The 16,703-nt window shown below is 53.3% G+C and overlaps 1 protein-coding gene across 2 annotated transcripts in view; it reads left to right on the top strand.

The window, feature by feature from the left end:
- Positions 1-16,703, top strand: part of Mical3 (microtubule associated monooxygenase, calponin and LIM domain containing 3) — a 229,562-nt gene that overhangs the window by 192,971 nt on the left and 19,888 nt on the right. For both annotated transcript variants that reach the window (XM_045137315.1, XM_045137316.1), the window contains exons 22-28: positions 399-536; positions 5,607-5,717; positions 6,537-6,683; positions 7,113-7,195; positions 8,329-10,045; positions 10,689-10,783; positions 16,116-16,226. In XM_045137315.1, coding sequence (XP_044993250.1) covers positions 399-536; positions 5,607-5,717; positions 6,537-6,683; positions 7,113-7,195; positions 8,329-10,045; positions 10,689-10,783; positions 16,116-16,226 — 2,402 coding nt within the window. The remainder of the gene's footprint in view (positions 1-398; positions 537-5,606; positions 5,718-6,536; positions 6,684-7,112; positions 7,196-8,328; positions 10,046-10,688; positions 10,784-16,115; positions 16,227-16,703) is intronic.

Below are 16,703 nucleotides of genomic sequence, written 5' to 3'. Positions count from 1 at the left end.
CATGTAATGCTACCTGACAGCCAGGTCAACACCCCTGGAAGGAACGGTCCCGCTAAGGCCCACCTCGTGCATTGTTCCCTCTGGGCATTTGGAGTGACTACGTGGCTCTCCTTCCTGAAATGAGCAGTACACGTGATGCTCCAAATGGCTAAATCAAACTGAGTAAAAGGTGCGTGTGTATGCGCGTGCGTGTATTTGCACGTGTGTGTGGGTGTGTGTGCATGCACATTTATATGTTCTCATTTTTTTCTTCTTTCTGACTCAAACTGGTTCTGACAAACACTGTAACTCATTTTCTATTTCCTTTCCTGTGACGTCCTGTTCCCCCCTTCCCTTGACTGTTCACTTCCTCCTCCCATGTCTCCTCCTGTCTCGTTCCCCTGGACCTGGTGCCCTAGCTGGGAACCACAGGCTACAGCAGATCGTAAATGCAGAGGATCCCTTGGCGATCCAGGCTGATGTGCACTGGACACACATCTGTGAGAGAGAGACAGAGGAGAGGATGGGCCCAACCTCTGAGTCCTCCACTTCTAGAGGTAACTGCTTCGAAACCCAGAAGCCAGTGTGCATCCTGGGCACCTCACCGCGTGCCCCGCAGTGGCTGCAGAAGGCTGTTGGGCCCCATTTCCCAGTGTCCATTGGGGAGCTGCTCTGACTGTCCTCTGAGGGCATGTAAAGTTCTCTGGATTACAAGCTGTGGGTCGGCCCCACTGGCGGGGCACAGGAAGGCTAAGAATCTGGCCCTGTCGCTTGCGTGTCTCGGCAGGGGCCCTCTTTAGTCCTCTTGGGCTGTGTGGCACAGCGTGTGCGGCTGAGTGTGAGGCAGGACTAGAGCCGGGAGCATATTGGAAAGACGCACATCTGTGAGGCCCCTAGCATCACCGCATAACTTTCAGCTCCAGGTGTTAGGTGAAATGTTCTGTTTTCCAGGAAGGTAAAAAAATGTACCTTAGTAAGGCATTTCAAAAAAAAAAAAATTTATTTTTTTGCTAAGCTGGCCAGTCCAGCCTTGAACTCAAGCTCTCAACTTCCCGTGTAGTTGGCATTTCAGATGTGTACCACCATGCCCGGCTTCTATCTTCTTTTAAGGAGTAGCAGTAAAAGACAACAAAACCCATTAGGGACCAGGCATGATCCCAGCACTGAGGAGGCAGAGGTAGGAGGATTGCTGCAAGTTCAAGGCCAGCCTGGGGCTATAGAGTAAGTTCCAGGTCAGCCTGGCGCTAGCGTGAGACCCTGCCTTGGGAAGGAGGAACCATTAGGAGGTGTAGTAGATACATGTCATTGTCCTCAGCCACTGTCTTCCACATAGGGACCCTCAGTAGCATCACTGTCTCTGGCTCACATGGGGTGATGTAAGGCCACCTGCCCTGTAAGGCTTTGAATCCACAGAAAGGTGCTTCCTGCCACCTGGAAACGTAGGCTTTCATGGGACACTTTATCCTCCTGAGCCCCAACTCCTTTTCCTAACGGCAAGACCGACCTGATAACAGCTCTTACAGCACTAGAGATGTCTAGCAATGCTGCAAAACTTGAAGAGACCCTGCCACCAGGACATCAGACCGCCGGTGAAATTGGGACAGGGACCACTGTGCAGCCCAGGCCAGCGTTGGCCTCTCTCGAGTTCCGTCTTCCCTCCTTGTCTCAAGTACCCATCACAAAGGCTAACAGCAGGTTGTCACCCCTCGTCTGTGACCAGCAGGCCTCCGTCTTGTGACGTCATCTCAGTTCCTCTTATTTTGCACGTTAGGATTGACCTCAGCTGTCCCCACCGGCAGCGTATCACTGTGTAACTTGTCATTTATATCTGTTTTAAATCCAGTGCCCGGCCTTCCCTCCGTACGCCGCGCAGCAGTGCAGGCCTGGCTGGAGACGGTCTCTGGAGGTAGTCTGGTGATGTGTGACATCCCCCACTCATTGTAACCTCTCTCTCTAGGCAGCTCTGCTGGCACCTTAACTCTAGGACTCCACTCCTGTCGCTGGTGCATGTGAGGGTGGAGCCGGCGGGTGGGGCCCGTGCATGCTTCCTCAGGCCGCCCAGCCTCGCACAGACAGGGCATTTCGCGTCCTCAGCAAACTGGAGAACAGCTGTGGAGACAGGGCAGTTGAGTATGAAGCCCCGTGTGAAAGGAAGCTTTTTGTGCTGAGGCTTTTTGTTTTGTTTTTTAGTTTTTCAAAGTAGGGTCTTGCTCTAGTCCAAGCTGCCCTGGAATTAATCTCAGGCTAGCCTCAAACTCACAGCGATCATCCTACCTCAGCCTCCCAAGTATTGGGATGAAAGGTGTGAGCCACAACGCCGGGCTGTGCTGAGGTTTTAAATGTATAGAAATTAAGTCAGGTAGCATTGGTGTGAAAGAGAATCAGCTTCCACAAGCCCATCATCAGGTCAGAGGAGGAAACAGTCAAGGGGAAGTTTCCCTAGAAACCTGTTTCTCAGGGAGAGGTTCCTGGCATTTGGGGCAGGACGGTTTCCCTACTGCAGAATGTCTCGTGTCCGCAGCCCCTGCCTTGCCAGCGTCTGCCCACACACAAGGATCTCTGCACGCCCCCACAAACATCACGTAGACTGGGCAGTGTGCCTCCAGGCGGAGACAGTGTCCTGCCAGTCACTTACAGGCATGGCGAGGCTTGCGCTGGAGGGGGCTTCCCGCCCAGCCCCTCATCCTCGCCAGGAGTAGGAAGTAGGCACGGAGCGAGAAGGGTCTTCACAGGCCGCGGGGAAGGAGCAGTGGTGTCTGGTGCGGCTGGCCCTGAGCCGTCCGCCCTCGAGCCGAGGGAAGGAGGGAGAAGGCTGAGAAGGAAGAATGTTACGGCTGACAGCTGAGATAGACGGCAGCTCCCAGCTTCCGTAGTGCGTGTGGCTCCTTGCCTCCGTAGCCGCTTCCAGCACGGCACTCCATCTTAACCTGGGTTCCATCCCCCAGTTCCATCGCTCAAGCTGTGTCTTCTCCCACACCTGCTGCTGCTGCTGCACCGATAACGCTCACGTGTTTGCTCTTTGATATGTGTCACCATCCTTCCTTTCAAGGTACTCCAAGGAGTGTAGGACTCCTCCCTTCTGACTCGACGGCAGGCATTTTTAGTAGGAACTCCAGGTGGCCAAATGGCCCGAAGGACCAAGGAACCAAGACCAGGACAGGTTGATGGGGGGCTGAGGCAGCCTGGGGATCATGGAATGGTCTTTTCTTCTCTTATTCTTGTTATTTTGTTTTTCTTTTCTTGTTGGGTTTGTGGGGGTTTTTTTGTTGTTTGTTTTTTGTTTTGTTTTTTGGTTTTTCGAAGTAGGGTCTCACTGTAGCCCAGGCTGGCCTGGAATTCACTATGGAGTTTCAGGGTGGCTTTGAACTCATGGCAATCCTCCTACCTCTGCCTCCCGAGTGCTGGGATTAAAGGTGTGCGTGTGCGGCACCACACCCAGCTTGTTTTTCTTTTCTTTTTTTCTTTCTTTCTTTTTTTTTTTTTTTTTTTTTTTTTGAGGTAGAGTCTCACTGTAGCCCACACTGACCTGGATCTCACTCTGTAGTCCCAGGCTGGCCTCCGCCTCACTGCACTCCTCCTATGTCTGGGATCACAGATGGGCACCACCGGGCCATGCTCAGGAGTGGTCTTCTTGGTGCTCATTTCCAGCTTACTTGCCAACAACAGCCTGGTCATGCCATCTAAGTGCCAAACACTCACCAGTTCATACAAGCTAGCAAGCATAAAGGGCCATCATGGGCGCAAACTTAGGTTCTGTTCCCCGTGTGTTTCAGACATGGCACAGTGCCACAGTGAGCTCACCGTCCCTGGTGGAAAGCTGTCAGCCTAGGGAATGCCTTGGCCCTGCCTGCTGCTTTCTTCCTGGGTGGCCCTGGCTTCTCAGAAGTCACCAGCCCAGAATTGTACTGGGCATGCAGCAACCTCTTTCTGGACTCTGAACGACCTATTCTATTCCAAACCTGTTTGCCATAGTCCTCCAGTTTCAAAGAGTTCTTCATAGATTTGAGCCATTATCTTATAAACTGTACATAAACAGATTTGGAATTAAGGAAACAAAAACTCACATAAATATACTACGTAAGGCAAGAAGTATAAAATTAGGCTGGAGAGCCGGCTCAGCAGTTAAAGGTGCTTGCCTGCAAAGCCTGATGATCTTGCATTCATTCCCCCGGCACCCACCTAAAGCCAGATGCAAAGTGGCATATGTGTCTGTGGTCCCAGTGTGCCTACAACAGGGAGAGGCCAAGCCAGGAGAACCTGGGGCTTGTGGGCCAGCTAGTCTGGCCTTCCTTTTCAATTTATTTACAGTGGCAAGAGACCCTGTCTTAAAGAAGATGGCACACAGCTACCTCAGAGTTGTCCTCTGACTCCATTCATGTGCTATGGCATGCACAGTGCTCTCCCATCACCCACACACACCACATATATATATATGTATATGGTTTTATAAACTCTCTTTACTTATTTATTTGCTTTTTAATTTTTTTATTGACAACTTCCATAATTGTAAACAATGCCCCATGGTAATGCCCTCCCTCCCTCCCCCCACCTTCCCCTTTGAAGCTCCACTCTCCATCATATCCCCTCCCCTCTTAATCAGTCTTTTATGTTGATGTCATGATCTTTTCCTCCTATTATGATGGTCTTGTGTAGGTAGTGTCAGGCACTGTGAGGTCATGGATATCCAGGCCGTTTTGTGTCTGGAGGAGCACATAAGGAGTCCTACCCTTCCTTTGGCTCTTACATTCTATGTATGTGTTTTTTTTAAAAGAAGTTAAAAATTCCCAGATCATGCCAGGCATGGTGGGCACACCTTTAATCCCAGCACTTGGGAAGCAGAGGTAGGAGGATCATCTTGAGCTTGAGGCTGCCCTGAGAACGCATAGTGAATTCCAGGGCAGCCTGAGTTAGAGTGAGGCCCTACCTTGAGAAAGAAGAAAGAAAACTTCCCAGATCATCAAGGTGCTCCCTCCTAGTCACAGTGCTCCCTCCGTACTCCTGAAGGAGCCCCTGTCTCAAGTTGCATCATCACCTGACCTAACGGCCCACACTGGCACAACCAGTAGGTTGGCCGGAGCTCTGTCGGCACAGAGTAGAATGCCTGGTCTCTTGATTGGTGCAAATCAAAGCATGGCCTGTTCATAGGAAGAGGGTGGCGGCTACAGCCTCAGGTGACAGAACGCCAGCGCCGTGTGCAGGTTCTCTGCAGGCAGAGGCTAGGGCAGGGTGGCACGCAAATTCGGGTCTCTTTCCCTCAGGTCAGGAAACATGGATGAGTGCCTTGCCTCATTTTCTGCATCCCTGAAGGGCATTCTTGAATCCAGAAAGGGAACTTTACATATCCCTCAACCTGCCCTGCTTTAACAAACTCATTCCCTAAGTTATCCCAAAGCAGCAGCCTACAAGTGCAAGGGGCCCTGTGTGAGTCACTTAACCCCAGCTTCAGCTCTCCCACACGCTAGGAATGGCCTTCTGACTGCCTTCGGTGAGGAAAAACTGCCCCACGGCATGTGAAACAGTGAGCGTTATACCTGGTACAAAGGCCACGGTACCTGGAAAAACAGTCCCTCTTCCCCTGTCCAGCTGTCTGTCTGTTCTTCCTATCCTTGAATGTGTCTGCTTTACAGCTCCTCCAGATGAGAATGACCTGGAAGAAGGTGTGGACTCAGAGCCAGCAGAGACGGAAGGGGAGGCCGTGGAGGACGGGGACCCTGGCGATACTGGTGCTGAGCTGGATGGTATGGGGCACAGCTTCCCCTCTCACCAGTGTGACCTTCTTCCCCACAGGAGACTGACTGGGCCAGAGTGGTTAGAACTCAAAAGATCTAAGCCGAACACTTTATAGCAAAAGTTCAAGGACACAGCTAGTAGGCTCCTGGGCTGGTCTTTGTTCTGTTAGTGATTTGAATGTATCTCATTTCATGTACCCAGAAGCCACATTTTAATACATCTGGCATGCTACGAGCTAATCCAATGTATGCTTTGTGTGGGACCTTTGATCCCATAAACGCCCACTGGCAGCCAGAGGCCAGAATATTTAAAGAATTTTAAAAAGTGCAGTCTTGTTGGTTCGGGAAAGGGCCCAGACTAGGCTGGGAGGTGGTAGGGACAAAACTGGAGTCAAGGTGGTAAGGGGATGCAGGTCTCAGCTTGGCAGTGGGAGGTGGGTCCAAGACTGGCAAAAGAAAGATGAGTGCAGGAAGCTAGGCCCACCCTCCAGAGGGACACCCAAAGGGTGTCTCCCTATAGCAGCCTGTCGTGTCCTAGTCCCTGTATTTAAAAAGTGAAGTTCTGCATGCTTCCCCAGACTCAGTGCTGGGTCGGGGAGCACTTTGTGTCAGGATGCTGTTTTCTCCAAGGGCTCGGAAGCTTGGTGTAGACCAGGAGGCAGGTCTGTTGCCGGTAAGGGGCCAGGTTTGTAGGGACAAAGCCAGATCCAGACGTCACACAATAGATCAACCTATTAAAAGTGTTCACGGAGGAAGCAGGGCCCAGAAAAAGGAGCCCAGCCCAGGCTCAAGCTGGGCAGCCATTTGCACGTCCCCTCTCTCCACCAGATCAGCGCTGGTCTGACGACATCCCCTCCGAAGCTGAAACAGAGCTCCGCCTGCAACGCCAGGCTGACGTGGAAGCAGAACTAGAGCTGAGGGTGTCAGAAAATGAGGACGAGCAACCGCCCACCGTACCGGAACAGCAGGAGAAAGGTAGGGCTGTCACTGCCAGCAGCAGACGCGGCTTCCAGAGCGCAGAGGGTCTGCTGCTGGCACCTAGTGAGGGGCTCAGAGCACAGCCAGAGTGGCCCAGCACTAGCCCGGATCCCTGCCCCAACCACCCTAGTTCTTGCCTGCCCTGGACCACAGGTTTCTACAGCCAGTGGCTTCAGCCAGTAGCACCTTTCCTCGAGATCTTGGGAGCATGAAAAGTTAGAAGGCACTTTGAAGATCTTGGGGCCAGGTTGCAGAAGGAAGATGCAGGGATGGGCCCCTTCACTTGGTTCTTTGCAGAACAGACGGAGGACAGACCTGGCCTGTCTGAACCTCTGCTCTTCTGCCTCAGCCATGGGCCCGTGGCACTGTGACACCTCATGGAGCAGGCCGATGTCCTGTTGTAAAGCCCACTGTCCCTTCTTTTAGGTCCCTCCCAAGCTTCCAGCCCTGTCCGGTCCCCTCGGGAGCAAGCTGCTCTGTTCTCCCCGGCCCACAGCCCTGCCGCACAGGTAAGAGTTTGGGGCTCACTGTGGGGGACAAGGAACCAATGGGACCTTGAGAGAACATTGTAAGTCCTGTGTAAGAGCCCCCAGTATGAGCCCCCCCCCCCACAAAGACTGGAGGTGAAGAAGCCAGCTCATTCTGAGGAAAATTTTTTTAAATTCATAAAAACAAAAAACTAAAATTAAAAAAATTCATGCCACAAAGCTGTTGACAAGAGGCATGGCCTTTGGATTCTAGCTCAGCCTTTATTTAAATTTATTATTAAATTTATGCAGTGTTATTTGTGTGATCATGAGTTATGATATGTACGTTTTTCCCTTTCTTAATATTTTATTTATTTATTTGAGAGAGAGAATGGGCGCCCTAGGGCCTCTAGCCACTACAGACGAACTCCAGATGCATGTGCTATCTTGTGCATGTGGCTTTATGTGTGGGTGCTGGGGAATCAAACCCAGTTCCTTAGGCTTTTCAGGCAAGTGCCTTAACCACTGAGCCATTTCTCCAGCCCCCATTTTTCTTCATGTTAAAATGTCAATGTATAACTGCTTAAATTAAAAATACATCTCTAGATCACTGGTGGTGAGTGAATCACCATAGGGAATGCATCTCAGCAGTGTCTGGAACATCGTCTGGGAAGTACCATGTGGAGGGCAGACCTGGGTCTTCGGGACTCTGGGCAGCATGGCATAGTCCCATAGTTGCCCTGAGATGTGGGAGGCACTAGGGCACGTGGTGTGAGGGTCTTTGAGCTTCTCCAAGCTTCTGGAAAGGATAGTGTGTCTGCCTGGCTGGCTGTGTTTAATAATTATGTTAGGCCTTCTCGCTGTATTGGCCCTGTACTGGTTCCTTGGAGACCCCACAACTCTGGGGATTATGGGTGGGATGAAAGCCTAATTCCTTAATGTCCTTGGCCAGTGTTCTTGTCAGTGGACCAGGGACCAAGGATGTTTGTGAGATGAAAGCAACCTGGGAAAACTCAGTCCAGTCAGAGTAAGGAAGGGGTTGTAAAAGGGCGAACAAAATAGAGCAGAAAGTCAGGAAGCTTCTCCTGGAGCCCTTATACAGATAAAAGGATGGAGAGAGGTCAGTGTATGTGAGAGAGGTCATGGACCCCCACCTGCTTCTTGCTTCCCTGCAGGAGACCCGGCTGCCCCTTTCCTCTGTCACCGCGCTGAGATCCCCCGAGGAGCACCCCTTCCCCGGTCCTCTGCACCTCAGAGAGAGGCTCAGAGCCGAAGCCCCGTCCCATCGGCAAGCCGCATACTCTCCGGTTCGGTCGCAGCCCGTGGCACTGCCAGAAGCCAGGACTCCTACCTCACCAGCCAGCCTGCAGCTCGAGACCCCGCTGACCCCGTCCTCGCCCCCCTGCACCCGGCTTCCCATCTGCTCCCAGCCGCAGCCTTCCCCTTGCGCCGAGGCCACCGCCGTCCCGTCCCCCACCGAGTCCCCCATCCGCTTCCAGCCGGTTCCCGCCAAAGCGTCCACGCCGCTGCTGCCCCCCGCGGAGGAGACCGTGAAGCGGGGGGACCTCGTGGAGGAGTTCTGGATGAAGAGCGCCGAGATCCGCCGCAGCCTCGGGCTCGCCCCGGTGCAGCGGAGCAAGGGCCCCGAGGCCGGCCTCCGTGCCCCCGCCCCCACGTCCGAGGGGCTGCGCCTTGCCGAGCCCCCTCCGGCCCCTAAGAGGCCCGGCCTGACCAGGTCAGCGGCTGACCCGCCTCCCCCGCCCGCGCCGCAGTCCCCCTGCGATCGCGATCGCGACCCGCTGCGCGCCGGCCCGGAGGAGCGCCGGGAGCTGTCCAGCAGCTCGGGCCTGGGCCTCCAGGGCAGCTCCTCCACCACCAAGACCCTGGGCAGCCAGAGCTTCAACACCTCGGACTCCACCATGCTCACGCCGCCTTCCAGCCCGCCCCCGCCGCCGCCCGACGAGGAGCCCGCCACCCTGCGGAGGAAGCCCGCCTCCCCCGCGGTCCCGGCCCCGGCCCCGGCCGTCCCCCTGCGGCCCCGAGAGCCAGGCCGCGCGCCCGCGCAGGAGGAGGTGCGCAAGTCGTTCGTGGAGAGCGTGGACGAGATCCCCTTCGCGGACGATGTGGAGGACACCTACGACGACAAGACGGAGGAGGACTCGAGCGCGCACGAGAAGTTCTTCACGCCCCCGTCCTGCTGGTCCCGTGGCGAGAAGCCGCTGGCCAGGGAGAACGGGCAGCCACCGCCGCTGCTGGAGCGAGGGGTGCAGCCCCCGAGAAGGGCACTGCCCCTGGTCTCCGCAGAGGCCAAGGAGCTGGCGGAGGAGCGCATGCGGGCCCGGGAGAAGTCGGTGAAGAGCCAGGCGCTCAGGGATGCCATGGCCAGGCAGCTGAGTCGGATGCAGGCCATGGAGCTCGCCTCCACGGCCTCCAGGTCCCATGTAGGGCACCTGGCACCCTCCCGGGGCAAGGAACTGGGGCCCCAGGCCTCCAGACAGCCAGGCCTCCGAGGTCCCCAGGTGTCTACTTTGAAACATGAAGCCACCAGCGAGGAGGTGCCCTCCCCTCCTTCTGACTCCGGGGGTCCCGATGGCTCCGTCACCTCCTCTGAGGGCTCCAGTGGGAAGAGCAAGAAGAAGTCGTCCCTCTTCTCCCCGCGCAGAAACAGAAAAGAGAAAAAATCCAAGGGGGAGGGCCGGCCCGCAGACAGACCTGGCCAGGGCCCGCCCGAGGAAGCCACCGCTAAGCCCAAGTCTCTCTGGAAGTCGGTCTTCTCTGGGTACAAGAAGGACAAAAAGAAAAAGGGCGACGCAAGGTCCTGTTCCAGCACCCCATCCAGCGGCACCACTGTGAACTCGGGCCCCAACAGGGCATCTCCAGTCGTGAGAGCAGGTACGGCCAAGGGATGGGTGCCCACCCAGTGGCATGAGGAATGATCCCAGAGTCATTCTGTTCTATGATCCACTGCCTATGCTGCTTCCGTAAGAGTATTAGGAGGAAGGGAACCAAGCCATAAGGGTCCTCGGAGTATTCCCGGTCCATGAAAAATAAATAAGCCGGGCATGGTGGTGCATGCCTTTAGTCCCAGGCAGAGGTAGGAGGATCGCAGTGAGTTTGAGGCCACCCTGAGATTCCATAGTGAATTCCAGGTCAGCCTGGGCTAGAGCAAGACCCTACCTCGAAAAACAAAAATAATAATGATGATGATGATGATGATAATAGTAAGTAAATAAATTCTCACACAAGGTTAAAACAAGGTAAGGTAGATTCTGGAGGTTAGTTCCCTTCCTCAAGTTACGTGACCCCAAAGTGGGACTGGTTTTGAGTGGGACAAGCGCAGTCCTGCAAGGAAGCTCCTTGGCAGAAGTCTGGGGTGCTGTCTTTGGTGTTGGCCCTGCCCCATCTGGGGATAAGTGTCATCACCCAAGTACACGACACCTCATGTGGGAGAAGTGTTCAGCCACCCTGGAGACCTTGTGCCTGTGGAAGGTGAGAGGCTGGTCACATCCTTCATTTTGTCCTCTTCACCCCGTAGAGCTGCAGCTCCGGCGACAGCTGAGTTTCTCAGAGGACTCAGACCTGTCCAGCGATGACATCCTTGAGAGGTCCTCCCAGAAGTCCAGGCGAGAGGTGAGTGGGTCCAGTTCCTGAACAGCTTCGAGACGGCTGGTGGAGTAACAGGCAAGGAGACCAGCCCAGAGCTGGGGCAGAGCACCGGCATGCTGCTCTGATCTCTTCGCAGGCTCTTGCCAGCGTGCTGAGCCAGCCCGGGACCAGTTAGACTCCGCGGCTTTTCCAAGTCATTTTGAAGTGAGCGGCAGAGTATATTGCCTCGTCTGCTGAGGAAGGCCAGGGTGCAGGATACCCTGTTAGGGAGCACCCTGTCATCACGCCCACTCAGGCAGAATCTGCCAGGGCCAAAAGGTGCAAGAAGAGTTAAAGCATTGTTCCAGGTCATGAAAGTGAGGGCAGGGCACCGGGCATGGACCAGAGGTGCCCCCCTCCACCCCGACTGCTGGTACATCTGCTAGAGAGGACTTGTTCCTGATAATGAGCTAGTCTGAAGGCTGGCCTTGGGGAAGTGCTAGGCATGCCCCTCTCAGGGCCCTGCTGCACCAGGGCTTCAGAGAAGGCACAGTACCCAGCTCTCCTGAAAGCAGGCCCCGTGTGGAGGACTCTAGTGTTGCTGGCTTCCCTTAGCTACTTGCTAAGTCTTCTGTTCTCAAGGGTTGTGATAGATTTGTCCAGACACAGTGAAGTTGGAGGAAGGAGGGGATCAGAGAGGTCTAACATGGCAGTTGTGGCACAGCAACAGTGATCAGACGGGAACTGAGGGCCACGAGGGCTCTCACAGCAGAGGAGGGACCGTGACACCCTGTATGAGCCATCCCACACCTCCCTTCCGTGAGCCCTGGCTTGTGTGGCCCTCTGCACTTGATGATGACCCAGCTGTCCTTTCTGCCTTCCTTTTTCATTGGAAGGTTTCCCGTTTCCCCAGAGCACCATGTACCTTTTTGGCAAGGTCTCTCAGACCTTGGGCTTGATTTAGACCTTTCTGTTGATAACCTTGAACTTGAAGACCAACCAGAGCAGGCCATGGTGGCTCTGTCCCCCGTATGTTCCTGTTTGTAAAGATGGCACCTGTAGCCCATTTCAGATCTCCCCCCAACCTGATCCAGTTCCTCTTACCTCAAAAAGCCAAAGGAAGCCATTTTCTATCTCTTCTCACTCTCCTGGGACACAGAAGCTCTTTCTCTGCTGTCCTGGGGCATCTAGAACTACAAGCCTCTCCTTGCATACAACATGAGGTGGAACTGGCCTCGTGGTCCACCAGGAGCCCCGAGTACACATGCATGCTATTGAGGGCTCCCTGCCAAGGTCTCCCAGGCAGTGCCATTGGCATTGGGCCAGATACTGCTTGTGGAAGTGCTTTCAGGAGTCCTGAACAAACTGTAAAGAAAAGAAAACGTAAGCCAGGAATGATGGTGCACGCCTTTAATCCCAGCACTGGGAGGCAGGGTAGGAGGATTGCCGTGAGTTTGAGGCCAGCCTGAGACTCCATAGTTAATTCAGGGCAGCCTGGACTAGAGTGAGACACTACCTCAAGAAACCAAAAAAAGAAAGAAGAAAAGAAAAGAAGACATGGTCCTTTTCCTGCGTAGTAAGCATGCAGTTCATGTCACGGTGGCCAAGGCCATCATATTGATCCAGCTGCCCAGTGACCTCAGATTCCCTGGGACCACAGAACAGAGGAATTAACTTCCACCAGCTCTGTGAACAAATCACAAAGCCATCATAGATACCTAGAACCACATGGTCGTGGAGAACTGATGACCCAGGTGTACCCCCCAGGGACAAGGTCGTTCACTTGGCAGTCAGTCAGGGAATACCCCAAATAAGCGTGGCCTCAAGGAGAGCTGATACATCTTTCCCCGTTGTGTGGCATCTGAGCAAGGGCAGGGCTGTGAGTGTTCAAGCTGTGGAACTCAGCAGGCATTTGACTCATGCCAGTGATCCAAGCATTTGGGAAGTGGAGATAGGAGGACTGCTGCAAGTTCAGGACTATCCTGTGCTATATAGTGAACTTCAAACCAGCTAGAGCCGAATAGCAAGATCATGTCTCAAAAAAAAAGCCAGGCATGGTGGCGCACATCTTTAATCCCAGCCAGCACTTGGGAGGCAGAGGTAGAAGGATCACCATGAGTTCAAAGCCACCTGACTACCTAGTGAATTCCATGTCAGCCTGGGCTAGAGCAAGACTCTACCTTGAAAATAAGATGACAAAAACAAACAAAAAAAAAGACACTACTTTTGGAACAGTTGCTGAGTTTGAGGCCAGCCTGAGACTACCTAGTGACTTCCAGGTCAGCCTTGACTAGATCAAGACCCTACCTTGAAAGGAAGAGGGGAAAAAAGAAAAGAGAAAAGTTATATGTAAAAACCATATCCCTGCAATGCTACTGTTGGAGAATCTAGGTGAAGGTTGTTTAGTCATTCATTGCCTTCCTTTTTGGAGTTTCTGAGTTTGAACCCTTTCAGAGCAGGAAATGTAAGGAAATTTTTTTTAGCCAGCATGCCTGTGGCATACTATGCCGGTCCCCACTGTGTTGATCTCAGCATCTGGCAGTCTTGCAAGCCACAAAGTTCCTGTTGTTTCTCCTCGGCTCTCCAAGGGCCAACGCGATGACTAGCAGGACAAAGATAACTGGCCGAGGCTGGGGCAGTTCCACTTGGTGTTTAAGGCGGGGAAGAGATTTCCACAATGACAAATCACAGTGCTCTGTGCTGCTCAGTCCCTTCGCCAAATGAGTGAAGCGGTGGGGCCTGGGGAGGTGGCACAGCAGGTAAGGGTGCTTGTTATGCCAAGCATGAGGGCCTGAGAGCCAGCTTCACTCTGAGTTCAATTTCCAGCGCCCATATAAATGACTCTGGCCCCAGTCCTGTGGGGAACAGAGACCCCAGAATTGCTGGGGTTTGCTGGATAAGCCAGTCATCCATAAGATGGCAGCACGGAGTTCAGACAGAGACTCTGTTCAAGGACGTAAGCATATGAGCGACAGAAGAGGCTCCACGTCTTCCTCTGACCTCTGCATGCATGTCAGGGTATGCACACCTGCACAACCTTCACATCACACCACACCACGCCGACATGCAGAATGAGTCTTGAAAAATAGCAGGCTTGCTGGACATGGTGGTGTACATCTTTAACCCCAGCACTCAGGAGGCTAAGATAGAAGGATCACTGTGAGTTCAGCGCCAGCCAGGGACTACAGAATGAGTTCCAGGTCAGCCTGAACTAGACTCTGTCTTTTAAAAAAGAAGAAGAAGAAGAAGAGGTTGGAGAGATGGCTTAGCAGTTAAGGCTCTTGCCTGAGGAGCCTAAGAATCCATGTTTGACTCCCCATATCCCAAGTAAGCCAAACACACAAGGTTACACATGTGCAAGGCAAGGTGGCACATGCGTCTGGGGTTCAATTACAGTGGCTGGAGACCCTGACGCACAAAAAAAAAGGCCAGGTGGGCATGATGGCACACTAAAGTGAGACCCTACCTCAAAAAAAAAAAAAAATAGGCCGGGTGGAGGGGAAGAGCTGGCTTTCCCTGACTGGCACATTGTGAACCCATGTGACCCTGTTTGAGGATTGCATTGAGAGCCTTTTGGTGAGCGTCAGTGCCCATTTACCTCTGTGCCATGTCTGACATCAGGAATCTCCATCTCTTTCCTGCATTTCATATCGGGAAGCATTCAGCAGTGGGAACCCAAGCAAACGAGTGTGTTGCTAAGGGGGAACAATGTGTTTCATCACATTGAAACAGGCTACCTATGCAAGGGACTGACATGAGGATAGGCTTGAGGCATGGTGAGGAGTCTGCTTCTGCTCAGTTAAGTAGAAAAGTGAACCCCAGTCTTAACAGCAGAGTTCACTAGGATGCAGCTGGTGGGGTCCACCTTGGTCCCAGGTTCCTCTTTGTGTGGCCCTGTGTGACATTGTGGAAAATGATCATGCGTTGAAGTCTCACATTTGTTTGAAAATTCTAACTGATTTAGCTCCATTTCTGTGTTCTTTTTAATCATCATTATCATTACTATTCTGTTTTGTTTTCTGTTGCCATCCCCTTAAAAGTCGATTTATGTACCACACGCCTTGGCATTCAGGAGAGCCTATTCATCAAAGGTAGTGTCTCATTGCTGCTGGCTGGGCCTCGCTGCATGCCTGTCTGTGATTAACCACCTGGATACCCCATGGGCCCTGTGGCCACATCTTCACTAACTACGTCATAGGTGCATGCAGCTATCACAGCCAGACTGTCTTTAGCCATGTCACAGGGTGGAGGAAGAGGAGGAGATGCCTGCTCGTCCCCTGGCTGGAGTGCATGTGGTTTGCTCCATGCTCCAGGTGGGGGCAGAGCTACCCCATTGGTCTGGCCCGGCCGCTCAGTGAGGAGTGGTCACCAGCCCTTCACTGTGGACTGTCAGGACATGTTGCAACGATCCTAGGGTCTTCCTGTTGCCTGTTCCCTTGACTCTCCATTCTCACTTGAGCTCTTTGAGAAGAGAGAATGGGTGTGGACCCCTATGTTGAATTTGGAAGTCTCCTTTATAAAGTCTCATTGGCTTCTCAGAGGCAATAAAGAGGGCCTCACAACTAAAGGCACACTCCTACATGTGACTCCCATCAGGTCAAGCCCTGGGTGTTTGGGAGCATGACAGCCCACGTGTGTAGGTAGGTCTGGACAGCCACCAACAGACTGCATGGCACTTGTCCAGTTGCCTCCTGGCTCTTAAGGGCACTGGCGGCAATCGCCCTGACCAGGCTACTTTCTCCCTTCCTCTCCGTGGCAATTATTCCCCACACAGACTTGTATGTGTTAATGTGGGTTCACTGAGATTTAAAATAGAATTGTCCTCCCCTATCTTCTCTACTTCAAATGTTACCTCTTAGAAGAACCATATGAATCCCACTTATTTGAAGAGAGTGGCTTTGATGCCAAACAGGAATATAAAAGGATCCTGACTTTTCAAGCCTTTATTTCTTTCCCTGTGTGCCTCAGAAGCCAGAGGCTTGGGGAAACATTTTACTGGGACTTTTTTTTTTTTAACCCCAACACTGTCTTTAAAAGTACAGTCATGCTTATATGAGAAACAGTGATAAAGGAGCTTATGTGTTTGTGGTTTAACCCCTAACAGCCCCACTCAGATTCCTCTCCATGTCACAGAGTGGGAATGTCTCATCTTGTGGTTTTAGCTGTGCCTCTGGCATGACGGCTCCCACAGGGACAAGTGCCCACAAAATCTCTCTGGTTGGGCTGCAGCTAGGAGATATATACGCACCATACCCAGATATCTGCCACGCATCAGCCACCATGTGTGGGAAGATCCTCCCTGTGCCCCTGCCAGCCTGCTACCAAACTAACCCCCATCTGCATGCGCCTGGCTGAAGAGTTCTTTCATCCTGTCCAGCCCAGAACCTACACGGAGGAGGAGCTGAGTGCCAAGCTGACACGGCGCGTGCAGAAGGCAGCGCGGAGACAGGCCAAGCAGGAGGAGCTGAAGCGGCTGCACCGCGCTCAGGTGGGCACCAGGGCTGGGCACCGCGTTCGGGTGGGAGTCACATGCGTCCTCCCGCTGTGCCCCCAGAGGGCCTCATCCATCGCGGGGGAGGTAGGCAAACCAGCACAGTCTCACGGGTGTCTTACATCCAAGATAGCAGCCCCAAAGTGCCTTCAACTCAGTGCACTACAGACACTCCTCTTTGTGGCATGATCTGTAAAAAGGAAGATCCACCAGGCATGGCGGTGGCACACACATGCCTTTAATCCCAGCACTCGGGAGGATCCTTGTGAGTTCAAGGCCAGCCTGGGACTATACAGCAAGTTCCAGGTTAGTCTGAGCTGGAGCAAGACCCTACCTTGGTGGTGGGGGTCGGGGGTAGATCCATGTTTCTAGTTTCCTGAATGCTTTGGTCTAGAATAGCCGCGGGGGGTGGGGGGGAATAACTAACGCACTTATAAGCTACGTATCTAGTGCCCATTTGTGGCCTGGTGTCTG

Source organism: Jaculus jaculus, chromosome 18 (assembly GCF_020740685.1).
Source record: "Jaculus jaculus isolate mJacJac1 chromosome 18, mJacJac1.mat.Y.cur, whole genome shotgun sequence".
Lineage (NCBI taxonomy): Eukaryota > Metazoa > Chordata > Mammalia > Rodentia > Dipodidae > Jaculus > Jaculus jaculus.
This window is presented reverse-complemented; position numbering and strand designations above follow the sequence as displayed.